We start from the raw sequence: 19,119 nt of genomic DNA on the forward strand, positions 1-19,119 counted from the left end.
TCATTCCTCCCTAATCTAAGGCCATATTTTCCCAGAGGGCTTGTTCTCACAAGTTCCTAGGCCACAGATGTGTTTTCCTGAGAAAGGTGACATGTTTTCTAGGAGAGTTAATTGGCTTGAACTGGTTTAATAAGCTCTCTTGAGAAATGCATTCAACAGTTGCACACCTGTCTCCTATTGCAAAAAATGCAGCTCAGGGGGTTTAGGATTGCATAAGGTGTCAAAGTTGGCAAGGAAGACACCAATGATCCTTGCAAAGAGAGATCTATGCTCAGGAAGCTTGTCTGGAGAAATTCAATTTTATGGGCTCCATTTGGTGGTCCAGAGATGCAGTTTTCCTGCCACCAGGCTTGGAGTATCAAGGAGTCATCGAAATGTGGTAGAGAGAGCTTTGTTTGGAAAGACAAGAGATTTGGGCTCTGGTTCAGATTCTGCCCCTGTTAATTAATCAAATAACACCTCATACTTACACAGTGATTAAGGTTTTCAAGGAACTTTCCAGCTCTATGAAGCAGATAATATAAATCATATTTCCCTATTTTATATTCAGGGAAACTGAGGCACAGAGCGATCCAGTGATTTGCTCACAATCTCATGGCTAATAAACATCAGAGCTAGAATTCCAAACTAGCTCTCTGAACTCCAAGTGTTTATTCTATAGAGATGCCAAACTCACATAGAAACGGAGCCCTATAGAGTGCATATTGAGTTAGAAAACCATAAATTAACATCATCTATGTTGTACTATGATTTTATTTATTTCATTAAAATTTCCCAATTACATTAAAAAAACAACACTGTACCTTCTGTCTTAGAATCACTACAAGGTATTAGTTCCAAGATAGACGATCAGTAAGAGCTAGAGAATTGGGGTTAAGTGACTTGTCCAGGGTCACATAGGTAGGAAGTGTCTAAGGCCAGATTTGAGCCTATATCTATGTATCTACTGAGTCATTTACCTGCCCCACAATTACACTTTCTTCTTCTTCTTTTTTTTTTAAACCCTTGTACTTCGGTGTATTGTCTCATAGGTGGAAGATTGGTAAGGGTGGGCAATGGGGGTCAAGTGACTTGCCCAGGGTCACACAGCTGGGAAGTGGCTGAGGCCGGGTTTGAACCTAGGACCTCCTGTCTCTAGGCCTGACTCTCACTCCACTGAGCTACCCAGCTGCCCCCCCCCCCCCCCACAATTACACTTTAATCTCAGTTTCAGCTGGGAATTTTATGAAAGCCTGAGACCTAAGTGACAGATTTGACATCTCTGCAACTACTCTATTCTGCCCTCAAATGACTCCATGACCATAGACAAATCACAATCCTCTAGACCTCACTTGTAAAATAATAGAATTGGACTAAATAGATGAACTTCAAGGTATCTCTAACATGCTATGATCAGAGAGAATGAGAGAATCCCAGAGTGAAGCAATCTTTAATGTTGTTCAGTTGTTTTTCAGTTGTGTCTGACTCTTCATGACCCCATTTGGGATTTTCTTGGCAAAGATACCAGAATGGCTTGTAATTTCCTTTTCTAGTTCATTTTACAGATGAGAAAAATGAGGAAAATAGGGTTAAGTAATTTGCTCAAGTCACACAGCAATTATATCTGAGACCAGATTTGAACAACAAAAAAAATGAATCTTCCTAATTCCAGGTCTGAAATGCTATGGGCCACCAAGCTGCCCCGTAAGCAATCTTATTGGTCTAATATAATCCATTCCTAAACGGGAATCTGGTTTACAGTATCAGCAACTAATGTCTTCCAACTTAAAGGCTCCCAGTAATAGGGAGCTCACTACTTCTCCAAGGCAGTCTGTCGCAGAATTCCTTAGATTTTCTAACGATAGCTTTTCCCAGCCTTAAAATTTAGGTAGATGGAGCTAGGATGCTTCTAGTATTACCCAAAAGGAAGTATGTAATAATAGTAAGAAGAAGAAGGAGAACAAAAAGGAGGAGAAAGAACTCATCTACCATTTTAAGGTTTGCCAAGCACTTTGCACATATTATCTTATCTGATCCTCAGAATAACCCTAGGAGATAGAGATGGGGAAACCGAGGCAGAGAGAGTTTAAAGTGATTTGTCCAGGATCACACGACTATGAACTCTTGAGCACTCTAGTCCCTGAGATCCAGAACTGCCTCTTCAAGAGAAACTAGAAGGAATAGCATTGAAAACTCCCTTCAGAATTTAAATGAAGCTAAAACCTTACTCCAAGATAATGTGTGAGATGCTGAACTCTAAGTCTACAAAAGCCAGACAGCTGAATTCATCGCCTGTTTATCTGGCACAGGGACCTGGAAGTCTCTACTTTTGTCACTCATGAAGATAATTCACATTGAAATGACCTCAACTGACTCAATTTCATAAACTGATGCCTATTTTGTTGTGCATATGTCTAAGGTGGTCTTAGAAGCTGGGTGATGTGTCCAAGGTCCTAGAGTAAGTCTAGGTTAGGGACCTCAGAAAGGAATTAATGAGTTCTAATGGTAAGACCATATTTTGTTCAGTCATTTTCAGTCATGTCCCACTCCTCATGGCCCCATTCGAGGTTTTGTGGTGGACACTTGAGGATCTTACCATTTCCTTCTCCAGTTCATTTTGCAGAGGGGAAAATGAGGCAGAGTTAAGTGACTTATCCAGCATCACTCTAGATTCTGAGGCCAGATTTGAATTTAGGAAGAGGAATCTTTCAGATGCCAGACTGGGACTCTATCTACTGTACCACCCCGAAGCCCATAAGACCATATACTAGAATCTATGTCCTCCAATACCTTCCATGCTTTTACTGATTGATTTCTACTGCTCTAGACATCAAGGGGGGGGAAAAGTCAAATGAAAGACACACACACACACAACACAACACAACAAAATCAGAGTCCTAAAATGTCAGAAGAAGAAAGAATGTAGGAGAGCATTTAATCAAATCTGTTGATTTTACAGATTGGGAAAACTGAGACCCAGAGAGAGAAAGTTGGTTGGCCAAGATCGCACAGCTGGTTGGTAGAAGACCTGAGTTCAAGGCTTTTCCCACTGCTATCCCTAGCTGCCTCCCTTTGTCTTTTAACACTTAGCCTCTGTTCTATTCTGAGCTGCTGCTTTTTTAAATGACGAATTCATTTCATTACCTCAAATAAAGGAAGGATAACATCATATACTCAATTCAACAAAAGGGACAATGATAATTATTGTTTCCATCTTTACATTTGTGCTACTTGTCAAAATTGCTGTAAAGATGGGTTAGAACTGATCCTGAGTTATGGATGGATTTTCTCCCTGCAAGTCTTTCCAAATAAAGTTCATGACCAACAATAATAATTTCTCACATTTATTTTTGGCTTTAGAGTTTCCAAAGAATTTTACATAAATTATCTCATTCTTCTCCTTTTCCTCTCTTCCTAGTCTTGCCCTAGAGTTAACCATTTCAACAATGCTGTCCTCAACTCTCAGATCCCTTGATTCCTTAATACGTTACCCCTCATGACTTGTCAACCCTATCATTGGCCTTTTCTACTTCTTTTGGGATTGTTGAAAGGTCAGAAAGCAAATGCCACCAATCCCCTACAAACTTGCAATATCTGAGCTCACTAGAAATCTTCCCTGTCTATTTCAAGCCTTCTCTTCTCAAGCCTCCTACATCAATTCCTTCTTCCATCTCAACAGATGTGGACCTCTCCTCCCTTATCTAGGAAAGAAGGGCCATCAATCATGAGATTCTTTCCTCCCCTATTTTATTGCTCAAACCTCCTCAACATTATTCTCCATTATCTCTTCCTTTGCTCCAGACTCTGGTGAAAAGATGGCCCTTATCTTTATCAAAACCAGCCCCAATACTTATGCCTTTGATTCCTTGCCATATATCCTGGCAATTTGCCCCCTGAGCCAACCCCTCTCTCCAATCGCCAGTCTCTTCCTATAACTCTTGACTTTTCTGCTGCTGCCTACAAACATTTCAAGTTTTCTCCTATCATTAAAAAAAACACCAACCTTTAATTTACACTGGCATCATCTCAAGCTATCATCCTACATTTCTCTTTTCTTTCACAGACAATTTCTTTGAAAAAAAAAAACAACTTTTTAAGCTATCTATATTTATCACCTCCCTTTCTTCTCTTCCTGCTCACTTCCTAACCTTTTATATAGTCTGGCTTCAAATATCACCTTTCAACTGAAATTTGTCTCTTCAAGGTTTCCAATGATATCAATTGCTAAATACGATGGCCTAGAGTCAGGCCTCACTTTTCTTGACTTCTAAAGTATCTGGCATTGTAGATCACCTTCCCATCCAGGGTATTCTTCCTTCCTGGGTTTTCATGGTATAGTTCTGTTCTGAGTATAACTGTCTGACCATTCTTTCTTGCTTTCTTTTGCTAGATCATATTATTAGATTTGGCCCAGATATTCCTTGAACATCAAGAGCAAAAGCACCTAATCAATCATATATGTCTCCTTTCTAGTGGTATGTGTCAACTAAGCCTCTGACTTGAGTCCTTTTCTTTTCTCTCTTTATATCCTCTTTCTTGGTAATCATATTAGCTGTGGTGGGTGAAAGATGAAATGTCTGAGGACAGAAAGGTTCAAGTTTCCAAGCATTTCAATTTATTAAGCAATACATGCCAATTGTCCAACAAACTGGCACCAGTAGCCTTCCTCAGAACCCTGAATACAAGGATACAACGGAAGATAGACTTTTAGAAATTAAGAACTGCTAGAAACAAGAAGGATAAAAATTAAGCAATTGGATTTCTAATTAGAGGAAATTTTAGGAACTTTCTGAGTTAAGAAAGATAGCGTAAACAGGTGTTGTTCTCTGAAATTAGAAAAAGAGGGGTTCTACTCCCCTCAAGTGCCTGTGAATGATCAGAGGAACATGGAAACAGGCACTGATTGGTATGGGGCCAGTTTTCAGATAAGAAATATGGGATGCTTGAGATGGATAATTGAGAAATTTTCTTGCATCAGTCTTTGGATCTGAATGGATTTCTGGTTAGCATAACCCCAGTCTTAAGAGTTAAGGGTCTCTGAGCAGCAGAGAGAGGTGGTTTGGTTTCCCAGCCATGAAGTGCTGAGTTCAAACAATGCAATACGGTTTTCTCCCAATTCCCACAACTAAATGAAGTCTTCCCACAAAGCAGAAATTGGACTGGACTCATAATTGAATATGAACTAAGCTAGTTCCAGAATTGAGACACAAGATGAGACATAAGGGTGATTCACTCAATTGCTTCATTTCCCACTACCAACCAATTGTGCCCCAATCAACTCAATTCCTTCAGTTTCATGGGTTTAGTTCATCTCTCTCCATGGATTACGTCTAGATCTTTAGCTCATGAACTACAATTCTAAATCACCTACTACCTATGCCATATCTCAACTTGTCTATCCTTGAGAGGTCTCAAACTCTAAATGTCCAAAATAAAACTCATTATCTTCTTTCCTGAACCCACACCTTCTCCAGACTCCCCATCTTTTCAGCCACCTATGGGAAAACGTAGTACAAAATGTCTCTCTTTTACAGAAAAGAAAACCAAGGCCACAAGAGACTAAACAATTTACCCAAGCTCCCATAGCTAGAACTTGAACCTAGGGCTTAGTCTGAGTATTTTGTAATATCTAGAATACCATGGAGTTAAGACTTTTTTCTTTTTATAGTACTGTGCTAATTTTAAGTACTGCTATTTTGGCTAATTTGGATCAACTGAAGATCTCTATGTCAAAGAAACTATTAAACAATAATTATTTCTCATAAAGAGAAGCACAACAGAAATGATATGATCATTTAAATACATGCCCCAAATAAATTGCATTTTAGGTGTTTTAAAAAATTATCCTGCAGAATTGGATAATTAAACAGTTGTAGAACTTTCATATCGGGGATAGCCAAAGAAAAGTTGACTGAGTTATGAATTAGATAGAAAATCAACACTAATATAAATAAGGAAAATTAACAATAAGGGCAGATATCAATACTCCATGAATAGAATATGATCTTATGCAGAAAGATAAACAAGGAAAATGTTACAAACCAGAACAGAGAGCTAAAGAAATTGGATTTGGCACATGGAAAGAACTGAAAGGAAAAATAAGGAATATGCTTTCTTTTCAAATACACATGGATTAGTGACAAAGACAGAACATGTTCCAGGGCTTAAGGAAGTGTTAGATAAATTCATTAAGGCTGTCATTAATATTTACAGGTCATAATGCAATAAAACTGTAATCCACAAGGGAAATATGATCAAAAGATACAGGATTATATGAAAACTAAAAAAATTATTTGTTGAATAATGTATATATAAAAGACCTATTACTGAAACAATAATAGGTTATATTAAAGATAATGAAAATATTTTAATATCTATCCAGATTTATGGGATGCAGTCAAGACAATACTTAGATGCAACTTTATATCACTTAATGTTGGTATTAACATGAGAGACTATAAGAAAATGAGTTGTTTCTAATTCGAGTCATGAGAAAATGAACAAATTAATATAACAAAAGCAAGAACAAAGGGGATGATTAAAACCAAAGGGTAAATCAGCAAAATAAAAACTAAAACAACAATTGAGTAAGTCAGAAAAACAAAAAGCTGCTTAAAAAAAGACTAATAAAGTGAAGAATTAGCAAATTTGTTAAAGAAGAGAGGGAGAAGAAAACCAATTGACAAAAATCAGAAACAGGAAGAGCAAATGTTTGTTGTGATTTTTTTTAAGGGAAGGAAATAGAATCAGTGAAATATAGACCCATAATCTTGACTTTAATTACTGGGAAATTCCCAGGACATATTACTTCTGTGGAAATTGTGAACATCTGGAAAAGGAAGTAAAGTTTAGAAAGAAGCAGCTAAGTAGTATAACGGATAGAGCCCTGGGCTTGGTTAGTCAGGAAGACCCAAGTTCATACCCTTGCTAGCTGGGTGACCTTGGGCAAGTAATTTAACCTGAGTTTCCTCAACTGTAAAATGGGGATAATAATAGCAACTAACTGGCAGGGTTGTTGTGAAGATCAAATGAGATAATATTCGTAAAAGCACATAGCACAGTCCTGGCACATGTAGGGACTATATTAATTTAACCAGCCATTATTATTAACCAACTTGGCTTCATCAAGGACAGATCATGCCAGATAATCATTTCCTTCTTTGACAAGGTACTAAACTGGCAGATCTAGGCAAAAGTTGTAGGGAGAGTTTACCTAGAGATTACCAAAACATTTGGTAAAATTTCTCAGGCTATATTTGCAGAAAAGATGGAGAAATTCCAGCTAGATGGTAGGATAAGTAGATGGATTTGGGAAAGAATATATGGCTAAAAGCAAAGCATAGTTTTAAAAGGTTCAATATCAACTTGGAAGGAAATCTCCAGAGGAGTGTCCCAGGGCTATGCTTTTTATCAATGACTTTGAGGTGGCCTTATTAAATCTGCAAATGATACAAAATTAGGAGGAGGTAGCAAATATGCTGGATTAAAAAGCCAGGTCCTCGACCCCTCTCAGAAAAGAACTGGCCTGAATCTAATAAGCCAAAACAAAATTGGGATAAATCTAAAGGTTTAAATTTGTGTTTAAGAAAATCAGCTTTACAAGATCAAGATAGAGAAGATGTGTTTGGACTGAAGTGTATATGAAAAAGATCTGAGAGTTTTTATAGACGACAAGCTCTGTATGAATCAACAGTGTGAGATGGCAAACCAAAAAGCTAATGCATTCTTGAACTGTATAAAAAAAGCCTTCCCTTGTTAACAATAGAAACTTGCTTTCTCAGGCTAGTCACAAGAGCCATTTTGACCTCCATACTCTCTACCAATCATTCTTGAAGATGTTGGAGTGGGAGAAATTATTAAATTCTTTTTTTCCCCTTTGAAACCCTTACCTTCCATATTAGAATCAATACTGTTTATTGGTTTTAAGGCAAAAGAGTGGTAAGTGCTAGACAATGGGGGTTAAGTGACTTGCCCAGGGTCACACAGCTAGGACGTGTCTGAAGCCAGATTTGAACTCAGAAACTCTCTTCCCTGAGCCTAACTCTCAATCCACTGAGCCACCAACTAACCTCTAAATTCCTTTTTAATCTCTCTCTCTCTCCCTCTCTCTCTCTCTCTCTCTCTCTCTCTCTCTCTCTCTCCCCTCCACTCTGGGAAGCTAGAAGGTTGACAAGGTGGTCGAGTGTATAGAGTACTCTAGCTGATGTCAGAAAGGCTCATCTCCTTGAATTTAAATCAGGTTTCAGATACTGAATGTGTGTGACCCTGGGTAAGCCTCAGTTTCCTCATCTATAAGATGAGCTGGAGAAGGAAATAGTAAACCACTCTAGTATCTCCGCCAAGAAAACTCCAAATGGAGTCCCAAAGAATCTGTGACTGAGCAAGAGGAAGGAAACAGTTCACAATAAAAAATGATATAACAAAGTCGGTTCCTAAATGCTAGTTATTATCTGAAAACAGCTAAGGAAGAATTGATGGCAGAATCAAGACTTGAACTCGAGTCCCTTGTATTCTAGCCTAATTTTCTTTCCAGAATACCAGGCTGCTTCCTCATTTTGAGAAAATTAATGTGGTTTTCATTTGAACAATAGTCATAACCCTTGCTAAATGTTCCTATAGCTGACTCACACAGAGTTTAGAAAGTAATCCTGTTTTCTCTTTTTTTCTTTTTTTTTTTTTCATTTCAGGCTGTGAGGTTGAAATCCTTGGTGTTAGACCTTCTTACTGTCTAGAATATAAAAACGTCCCAACGGATACCGATTTCGCCAATGCAGTCAGTAATGCTCTTACCTCTTTAAAGTAAGTGCCCCAAATTCCAAGTTGTACCATGGTCCTTCCTTAGTTTCAGCGCCGACCTTGAAGCAAATTCAGCATAAGATTGAAGATTTGGATAGATGAAGAGACCCGGGTTATGTTGACCAGAAACACTGTCAGATCCTAAAACTGTTTGAAGGAGTTTTTCTCATAAGTGTACCTCTCAAGCAACCCGTAAGTCTTATTTGGAAAATGGCCTCATCCTGATCAATCAATTATTGTGTCATGTTCCAAGATAGATGGGGAGGAGGGGGACACCTCTTTTCCTGAATTATTCTCTTCCCCTCTACTTGAAAGTCCTTCATCTTTCATCCAATTAGAAATCAGCTTACTCAGTATCCTATTATTTCCTTTTAGTCAATCAGTCTTATTTGGAGAATTGTTTTTAATGTTGAAAAGTCTGTCTCCCCCTGTATTCAAGGTCCAGCCCTAAGCTGAGGATGAGACTTGGTCCAATTTGTTGGGCAATTGGCATGCACTGCCTAATAAATCGACGTGCTTAGAAGATCAGATCTTTGTTTCCTCAGTCATTCCATCTTTTATTTGTTATAATATGTTATAGAAAGGAATGGGAAGCTGGGATTCTTAGCAGTTCATTCTGTTCCCATGCCTACAAGTGCCTCTTCTAACCCTGCCAGGATTATTGGGAAATGATTAGAGTTCTGTCACAGGCAGGACCAAAGTGGGAACAAGAGGTTTCCTTGGAGACGCCCAGTTTCTGATTCTGAAGATATCTCAACTCCGAAGCACAGGACCCAGAACATTTGCCTCTATTTACCTTGCAGGTTCTAGGAGATGGAGCTCAGGTTTTGCATTAAAACTGCTTTTTGAGCCCATCTACTAGAGTCCTACTCTGATGCCTTTGGGTGGTGTGGATAGAGGATCCCGAAGGCTCTGCCTTCCAGTGGAGCAAAAGCTCAGGTAGATTCTACTGATGTGGAAGGCTTTGGATACAAGTACTGGTGCCGGAGCATGTGTCCATCATCTGAGGACCAGCCTGGCTAAATTCAAAAAGCTTCATCACCAGAGGGTGGGTCACCAGAGAGAGGAAAATTTTGGCCACAGCAACTCATGGCAGCACTTCCCCCATGGTGGCGTAATGAGAAGATGCATCAGTGGAGAGGGGCAGCCAAAAGGACTCACAATATAATTAGGTAGGACTGAAAGCAGCATCCTCTGACTCCAAGCCAGAGCTCTCACACTACACTGTCTCTCACTCTGGTGGTGCTTTCTTTCCACCTCTCCTGCCTACTAATCATATTCTAGTTTGTGTTGTCATCATGTGTGTCTTCCTTAAGATAAGCGACCATGGCTTATTTTTCAGTTTCCCCGGCTGCAGAACTAGAGAGACAGGAATAGTTAGTGACTTCTCTGAGAGCAATCCTATGGCCATGCTTCTTTTTTGTTTTAAAACCCTATCCTTCCATCTTGGCATCAATACTGTGTATTGGTTCCAAGGCAGAAGAGCAGTAAGGACTAGGCATTGGGGGTTAAGTGACTTGCCCAGGGTCACCCAGCTGGGAAGTGTCTGAGTCTGGATTTGAACCCATCTTGTCTCAAACCACTGTGCCACCTACCTGCCCTGAGGTTCAATTAGTTAGCCTCAAAGTTTCCTTCCGATGCTTCTGTGACCCTCACATGCAGTGGGTGCTTAATAAATGCTTGCTGAGCTGAAGCGAGTGAGTTCTCAGGTCACCAGGTTTGTTGTGTGTTTGATGTGCATCAATGGTCTCCTCAAGCTTGCTGCAGCTCTCTTTGCAGGCTGAGATGGCCAGTCTAATAAAGATCAAGATCCCGGTGTCTGGGAATGTTGCGATGCCGTGTTCTCTAGGTCTGCTTTCCATCAATGCCACCAGGAAGTGATTGGAAGCAGCTGCCCCCAGGTTGCTGGCTGAGTTCCGCCCTTGGCTTCCTTCAACAGCTGTTCCCTGTCCTGTTGTGTCTCTCTGTGGGGGCACAGCCTGCCCTGCCTCTCCCAGCTGTTCTGTCCAAGCTGCTGACAAAAAGAACTCTCTCCTCTTCCCTAGGATGGCGAAGGATTGGTTCGGTGGCATTGTCTCATCATCGAGGCTTTTTGGCTAGTGTAGAATGTCGCAGCCTCTCTAAGAACGAGTCTCACATCCTGGGATCCTCATTTGTCAAGTAAAAGGGTCAGTCTACTCTAGACAATGGTCAAAGCCCTTTGAGATTCTGTATTTCTGGGGTTCTAGGATTCTCTCCTCTCCATATTCTAGCATGCTAGGGCAATGGGTGGGAGCTCGGTCTTGGCAATCGATGCCCCAGAGAGAAGGGGAAGTATCATGAGAGCCAGAAGTGGGTTCAAATCCTGGTTTTGCCACTTGTCTGTCACTAAACCTATGTGCCTCAATCTCCTCATTTATAAAATAAGAGCACCGACCTAAATGATGCTGAAATACACGTTCAGTTCTAGATCTTTGACCCCCAGACAGGTGGCTCTAGCCATTTGCTCTCAAATAAGTCCAGCACCATACTGGCCCCTCAGAGTAAAGGGTGGTAAGAGTACTGGACTGGCAGTCAGGAGCAATTTTAAGCCCAAATCTGCCCCCTTTCCAGCTATGAGACTCTGGGCAAGTCACTTCTCCTCTGGATGGATTTGTGTGGATATGGATAAGAATAAGTACATGCTCCCAAGCTCATAGGGTTATTGTAAGAAAAGTATCCATAGAAATGAGTTGTTATTACATTTATTATTTTATGCAGGAGCTATGTAATTTGAGAGGCACCATGGAGTTCTGCCTGTCAAAGCATATCTTCCCCCTCTTGCCTGCTGCAGACATATGGTACTTGGGAAGGGAGGGGCAATCTTCTCCTTTAACACATTAGTGGAGATGATTCTATCATATTAACTAGATATCCTAGCTGTCTGCCCTTGGATTACCATCCATAATAACTCATTTATAGGATTCTATTGAACCAAAATGAATATTTTGTTAACTCCTGCTCATTGTTCCTTGTTCTATCATTGGATTCAACTGAATAAATCTCCATTTTTCTTCTGCGAACTAGTCTCGCATACACTTAAAGACAGATATCTTGCATTCCAACCTCCGTTCAAGTCTTCTTTTCTCCAGGCTGAAAAATCTGGCCTTCTCATGGTTTGTATTAAAGGTTTTTCTCTCAGGAGTGTGCTGGGAAATGTTTAACAACCAGCTCCCTCACTCTATCCCCAAATGTAAACAGGACACACATTTTAGCCTCATTTGCATTATTAATATTTTCTCCATCTCTTTTTAAAGTCTAGACTGTCAACAAAACAATAAACCTGTCCCTGATTTGTAGCATTCTACAGTTTCTGACATGTAAATGCCCAGAATTTAACCATCAGCTCTCACAAACCAGATCCAGCATATCCTTGTTATCATCCTGTAGCTAACCAATGATGTCATTCATAAAATATGGGATACAAAAGTGATCACAGTACTCTAAGTGTGTAAGCTCAGACCAGGGTACCTCAGGACCCTGTAACTATATCGTAGTGTGTATATATGTCTATATACACACACATATACACATATAATGTACTATATAAATATGTAAAAGATATACTTAAATTTATAATATCTAAAGATATAATAATATATAATAGTCTATAATTATATAATATCACATAAGATTTCATCCATTAACTTTCTTGGCTGCCATATATCAATCACATTGTTGACTTGTATTGCACATGTCATATATAACTCCCTCAAGTCTTTTTTCAGTTGAGTTATTATCTAACTATCCCTCCCTTATCTTTTATGCATGGAGGTGGTTTTTAAAAAGCCCTACTTTCAAACCTTGCAGGTGTTGTCATTGAATCACATTAGATTCAATTGAGTGTTCTAGTCTGTCAATTTCTGTCCCTTCCTGCACTTTACAGGGACCAATTGTAGTCTTTAAATTTGTTTAGCACTGCCCAGGGTGCAGTCAGTCACTTCCGAGTTGTCACCCACTTTTACAAGTGACTTGTGGACCTCTCCTACTTAGGCGTTAAGTTAAGTAGGGGTGTCTTTCTTTTGGAGGTGTAAACTCCTGTAGTAATTAGTTTGTGGACTTCTCTTACTTTAGGGTTAAGTAGGAGTATATTCGCCTCTGTTGATTAATTCAAAAGTAGACAAAGGGAAAGTTAATCCTATCATCAAAATCCTGAGCATGTAGCACCTAACTGTGATCCATTGTAGGGGACTTTATTTACATACACAAGTCTCAGATTCCATATGTATTTTGTGTGTCTATGTGTATGTCTGGGACTGACCATCTATCAGTTTTGATATGATTATGAGACTGATTACCTTATCACTGGTTAGATCTTATCACTGGCTAGAAGCAAAGTCAGAAGAAAAAGAGACAGAGATACAGAGACAAAGATCATTAGGTAAACTGTATATGTAAAGTCATTTGCTAAACTTTAGGTAAACTAACACACACATTCTCTCTCTCTCTCTCTCTCTCGTTACCTATCTATCTATCTGTAAACATTTAAGTGAGACTCTCTAACACAGGGACCTTTCCTAGTAAAGTACACCTCATTCTGCATTCATGGTATTTCACCTCTCTGAGAAAGAAGGAATGTGTGTATGCACATATATTTGCATATAATCATATATACATATGTATGTTTATAAATTGTATGGGTATATATACATACATACATACACATACACACATATATATGTATACATTTTATATACATATATGTAAGTTACCTAAAATATAGCTAAGAATTTCACATCTGTAGCAAACCTAGGGGCTCAGGGGATAAAGTATCATTCTGAAGTCAGAAAGATTCTTCTTTCTGGGTTCAGATTTGACCTCAGATTAGCTTTGCAAATCTGGGCAGGTCACTTTCCTCTATTTGCCTCAGTTTCCTCATTTGTAAAATGAGCTGGAGAAAGATGGCAAACTATCCCAGTATCTTTGTAAAGAAAACCCCAAATGGTATCACAAAGAGTTGGACATAATTGAAAAATGAGTGACCAGTATGCCTAGAAAGACTATGCATGCATACATATATACATATATGTTCATATATGATCATGCATGTTTGTATGTGGCTCCTCTGACTTACCAGCTTACTAACTTTGACAAAGAAGAAAATGAAATGGAGTGACCTGCTCTTGAATTCCACCAGAATCTCTGGAATGATGATGTCTTTCCCTAGATTTCTCCAATCATCTCTTTCATAAGACATTCTAGAATTTTGCATGAATTTAGTTTCATACCAGCAAATAAAGGGGAATCATTAACTCATCTTTCCCTGGGGCCCATGGGATTGGTACTCCAGATATTATCATTATCGTTTTACAAGTTGGGGGGCAGCATTAGGGCTTTAGTTAAATTAGGTCAAATGCCTTGCCCTTCGTCACACAGCATTGCGACCTTGGGTCTCCTCCAAGTCTCAGGATCCCAGGTGCAGCCTTCCTTCCCCAAGACCAGGCCATCTCTGCCACCCACATCCCTGCCTCTCACTCCCACTTACTATGGACTTCTCAGACCAATGGAAAAGTAGTTCATGAGAGCACTGAAAAATGAGCATTTATGAACAAGCCCTCCTGCTGCTTGGGCTCTGCAGACCATTTCTCAACATCAGCAACAGGCTCCCCATCCCAGAATTTCTGAGACAGCCCCTTGGGTCCACACCCGGGTTGTCCTGGAGAAAGGAGCATCAATCAGCATGTTATTGGTGCAGGGGGATGGAGGAGGGAGGCTGTCATCATACACTTCACTGCTGCCAGGTCTGGCTGGCTAAGCCGGCTGGAAATGAGCCAAGCAGTTGGCTTCAAGTCTCGTCCCAGCAGACATACAGCATCACAAAAGGTCTGGTCAAAGAATGATGGCGCTATGGAAATATGGGTCCCCCAAGCTGTTCTTTTGTCAAGCTCCAGAATCCTGAAAAACCTATCAAAAGCTCATTCATCCAGGGCCCCAGAACTTCAGCAGCTGCTAATGCCAATAAAAGGAAACTAAAGACTAGGAAGAGATTCTTCACACAGGTCAGAGAGGAGCCTTTGCCGGTTTTCACATCCCTTTACCCCTCCTCTGCTTCTTCAAGGGAGGAGGGATAAGAGTCAGGGGAAGGAAGAGGCCCACTGTCTATCTTCTCTAGACACATATACAAAAAGTAAGATAGGGCCAGGAAAGGGAAGGAGAGCAAGGAAAATGCACAGGGAAAGTAACAAGGAAAGGGAAGAGGGAAGAGGCAAGGAAAGGAAGGATAGAATGAGGGAGGGAGGAAAGATAGAAAGAACAGAATAGGGGAGGGAGGGAAGGAAAGAAAAGATAGAATGAGGAAGGGGGAGAAGGGAGGAAGGATAGAATAAAGGAGGGAGGGAAGGGAAGGAAAGATAGAATAAAGAAGGGAAGGAGGGAAAGAAGGATTGAATAGAGGAGGGTGAGAAGGGAAGGAAATATAGAATGAGGGAGGGAGGGAAGGAAGGAAGGATAAAAGGAGGGAAGAAAAGAAAGAGAAGAAAGGAAGGAAGATAGAAGAGGGAAGGAGAAAAGGAAGGAAGGAAGGAAGGAAGAAGGGAGAGAAGGAAGAAAAGAAATAGAAGAAGGAAGGAATGAAGGAAAGAAAGGAAAAGGAAGGGAAAGAAGGACAAACTTCCCAAGCCTTTTCTCCCTTCACCTTACCTTTGGTCTTAGAATCAATACTGTATTTTGATTCCAAAGCAAAAAAAAATGGTGAGGGCTAGGCTATGGGGGTTAAGTGACTTGCCCAGGGTCATCCAGCTAGGAAGTGTCTGAGGTCAAATTTGAATCTAGGCCCTCTTGTCTCTAGATCTGGTTCTCTCACTGAGCCACCTAGTAGCCCCTCTCCCCACCCCCTCCATTAAAAAAAACAGCTTTATTGTTGCCTTTTGTTTTTACCCAGAATCATTCCCCTTCTATCCAAGCACTAAACCACTTCTTTGAAACAAAGAAAAATATTGAAGTGAAACCAGCCAACACAGTGACCTCATCTGATATCGTATCCCTCATTTTATATCCATGATCCCTGTTCTCCCTGCATAGGCGAGAGCAGTGTTTCATCATCAGGTCGTTGGGACCAGAATTTGCTATTATAATCAAATGGAGTTCAGTTGTCTTTCAAAACTGTGTTTATTATACATTGTATGAATTACGCTTTTAGTTCTGCTCACTTCCCTTTGTACTGGTTCCTACAAGCCTTCCCATGTTTTCCTGGAGGTACCTTGTTCATACCTTCATATATTACATCTCATTCAATTCTTCACCAGTTGATGGGAAACTACATTATGGGTTTGCTGTGTTCTGCATCTAAAACATGCTACTAAGTTTTTTTTTCACTTTAAATTTTTTTCCCATGGTTACATGATTCGTGTTGTCTCTCTCCCTTTCTCCCTTCCCCGTCCTGGAGTTGACAAGCAGTTTCACTGAGATATATGTATTATCACTCAAATCCTAATTCCATATTATTCATTTTTGTGATGGAGTAATCTTTTAAAGCCAAAACCTCAAATCCTGTACCCATATAACCAAGTGATGAAGCATATGTTTTCTTCTGTGTTTCTGCTCCCATAATTCTTTCTCTAAATGTGGATATGCTACTAAATATTTCATTATATTCTTTCCAAGCATCATAGTCTTAGAACTGGAATGGCCCTTAGAGGTCATGTAGTCTAACTCCATCGTTTTATAGATGAGGAAACAGAAGCCCATGGAGGTAAAGTGACCTGCCCAAGGTCACACAGGTGGCAACTACCAGTCAGGATTCAAACCCAGGGCCTCTGAGTCCAAACCCAATGCTCTTTCCACTGTATTGTGTTGCTTTTCAAGGTAAAGCAGAATCAGAGAAAGGACATGATAATTCAGCTAAGGTCTTTTTAAGGGCCAAGAGTCATTTGGTAAAGTAATCCAAACTGATAGCAAACTTGCTGATGGATAGGATGGGCATAGCTCTCCCTATATCAACTAGAGTGGCAACCTTCTCTTCAAACAGGAGCCTGGGAAGCCAGGATAGAAGCATCAAAGGAGCTCATGATGGCCACACATGTTCCCAGCTAATCTCGTGGGCCTCAATGCTACAAATAACTAGCAACACATCTGCAGGCATTTGTACCCATCTTTCCAAATGCTGCCATTCAATTACAAATGAGCCAAGTTGTGACATGATCCAGGTTCATGTGGAGAACACCTGGTGACTATGACTTTATCTGCTCAACTCTGAGAGCCTCACTCTTTGCAAATTGCCTGTCGAATGGAGGAATGGTCAAAGAGAACAGTTTAGAAAGACATCTTCTGAGGGCCACAGATTTCTCAGATTTAGGGCAACTTTGGATGCCAGCATCATTCCACAAAGTTGCCCAATGAACCAGTGACCATTGCCTGGGTAGGTAGAAAACTAGTGACTGTGATTTGTATGTGTTAAGATGCCCAGAGTAACAGTATCACAGGAAAATCTCAAGAATTCTCCCAGTCAGACTTTATCAATGTCACAGTGGTCTCTATTATAAAAGATGGCATTGCTTCTGGAATCAATCAAACAACATCTATTAAGCACCTACTATGTGTCAGATAGTGTTCCAAGTGTTGAAGACACAAAAGAGGCAAAAACAGTCCTGGTTTTCAGGGGAAAGACAATAAACAAACCAATAAACAAACAAGCTATCTGCAGGGTTAATAGAAAATAATTGAGGAAAGGAAGGCACTAACATTAAGAGGTGTTGGAAAAGCATTTCTATAAAAGATGGGATTTAAATCTATTTGGGGCAATTGGAGCAATGTAGCAAATGGAGACACCAAACTGGACTTTTCTCACATTCATTCATAACTCCTAATCAGAGAATCCTGTGATGGAATCAGTGCCCCTTCCCCCTCAAATAGAAGAAAGACAAAAAGACAGGGCGCAGATGATTTCTTAGGTCCCTCTCAGTTCTATTACAGAATTAAAGGAGTGTGAAGGAACCTCAGAGGTCAATCAATCCACCTCATACCTGATAATGGATCCCTGCTTTTGTAAAATCCTTCAATGGTCATCCAGTCCCTGCAGATGAGCTGCCATGAAGGAGAACTCACTATTTTCCAAGGCAACCCATTTCAGTACTGGACAGCTCTAGGTACAAAGAATTACAGCTCATGCTAATTTAGCAGTTTCATGTTTGCAAAATACCTTTCATATGTTATTTCATCTGAGCCTCACACTAACTCTGTGAAGTAGGTGCTAATGTTATCCTCTATACAGGTGAGGGAACTGAGACTGAGACAGTAAGTGGCTCGTGCAGACTCATAGCTATTAAATCCTAAAGGGAGACTTGAACTCTTGTCTTTCCGACTCCAGATTTAGGGGCTCTCTCTAGTTTTTCCTGACATAGAGTCTAAATCTATCTATTACTCTCTGTTCTGCCCTCATGTGCCTGGGGCTTTTAACGCAATTGGAATGATGATGCCTTTAATTTTTATTTGCCTGATGACCGAGGTGTAAGGACCAAGGGAACAAGGACAAGAAGCTTTTCCCTCCTTGTAGCCAATTCCAATATGGCAAAGAGAAGTCTCTTTTATGAAGGTAGCATTTGATTGTATGAACTAGAAGGTATCTCAGAGAACGGCTAACCAAACTCCTTCATTTGACAGATGGGCAACCTGAAGTCCAGTGGTAAGTGCCTTGCCCAAGGTCCCATAGCTACTAAGTGACAAAGGCATTCAGAGTTTGCTGTTGTGTGTGGAAGCCTCATACATGAAACACACCGGCTGAGTTTAGACCACACAATCAGTAACTTGTGGGACTCTATAATCACTTGATCTCTAGAGACCCAAAAGGGGTTAGAATTAGTCACTAACACATTAGAAAGTGTGAATAATGATAATATCATCTGTGAGCAACACCTAAATAATGTCTATTGCAGCTTGTTGATGGGGGGTTGACACAATGCTTCTCAGAGAGGGGCCAAGTAATTTTCATTAATAAGTGTAATGATGAACAAGTTTACTTAAATGGAAATCAGTCTTTCAGAGCATCAAAGATTTAGAGCTGAAAAGATCTTTTGAGGTCATCTAGCACAATCGCTTCATTTTACAGATGAGAAAACTGGGGTCCAGAGAAAGGGAATGACAACAAAAGATACATAGGTACTACCTAACAAAACTGGGATTTGAACTCAGGTCCTCTGATATTTTAAATCAAATGCTCTTTTCTCCACACTGTGCCTTACATTATACCTTATGATCCATTTATCACCCACCACATCCCAGAACATGAAATAAAACAGTATAATATCATTAGAAGGTTTGTCCTAGAGACACTTATAATAATATAATATAAAATAAAATATTATAATATAATAATATACAATATATAATATA

General features: G+C 40.0%; 1 protein-coding gene across 1 annotated transcript in view; it reads left to right on the forward strand.

The window, feature by feature from the left end:
* The window catches only part of ENPP6 (ectonucleotide pyrophosphatase/phosphodiesterase 6), a 163,365-nt gene that overhangs the window by 82,484 nt on the left and 61,762 nt on the right, over positions 1 to 19,119 (forward strand). The window contains exon 3 of the mRNA XM_044681662.1: positions 8,667 to 8,778. Coding sequence (XP_044537597.1) covers positions 8,667 to 8,778 — 112 coding nt within the window. The remainder of the gene's footprint in view (positions 1 to 8,666; positions 8,779 to 19,119) is intronic.

Source organism: Gracilinanus agilis, chromosome 6, assembly GCF_016433145.1.
Source record: "Gracilinanus agilis isolate LMUSP501 chromosome 6, AgileGrace, whole genome shotgun sequence".
Lineage (NCBI taxonomy): Eukaryota > Metazoa > Chordata > Mammalia > Didelphimorphia > Didelphidae > Gracilinanus > Gracilinanus agilis.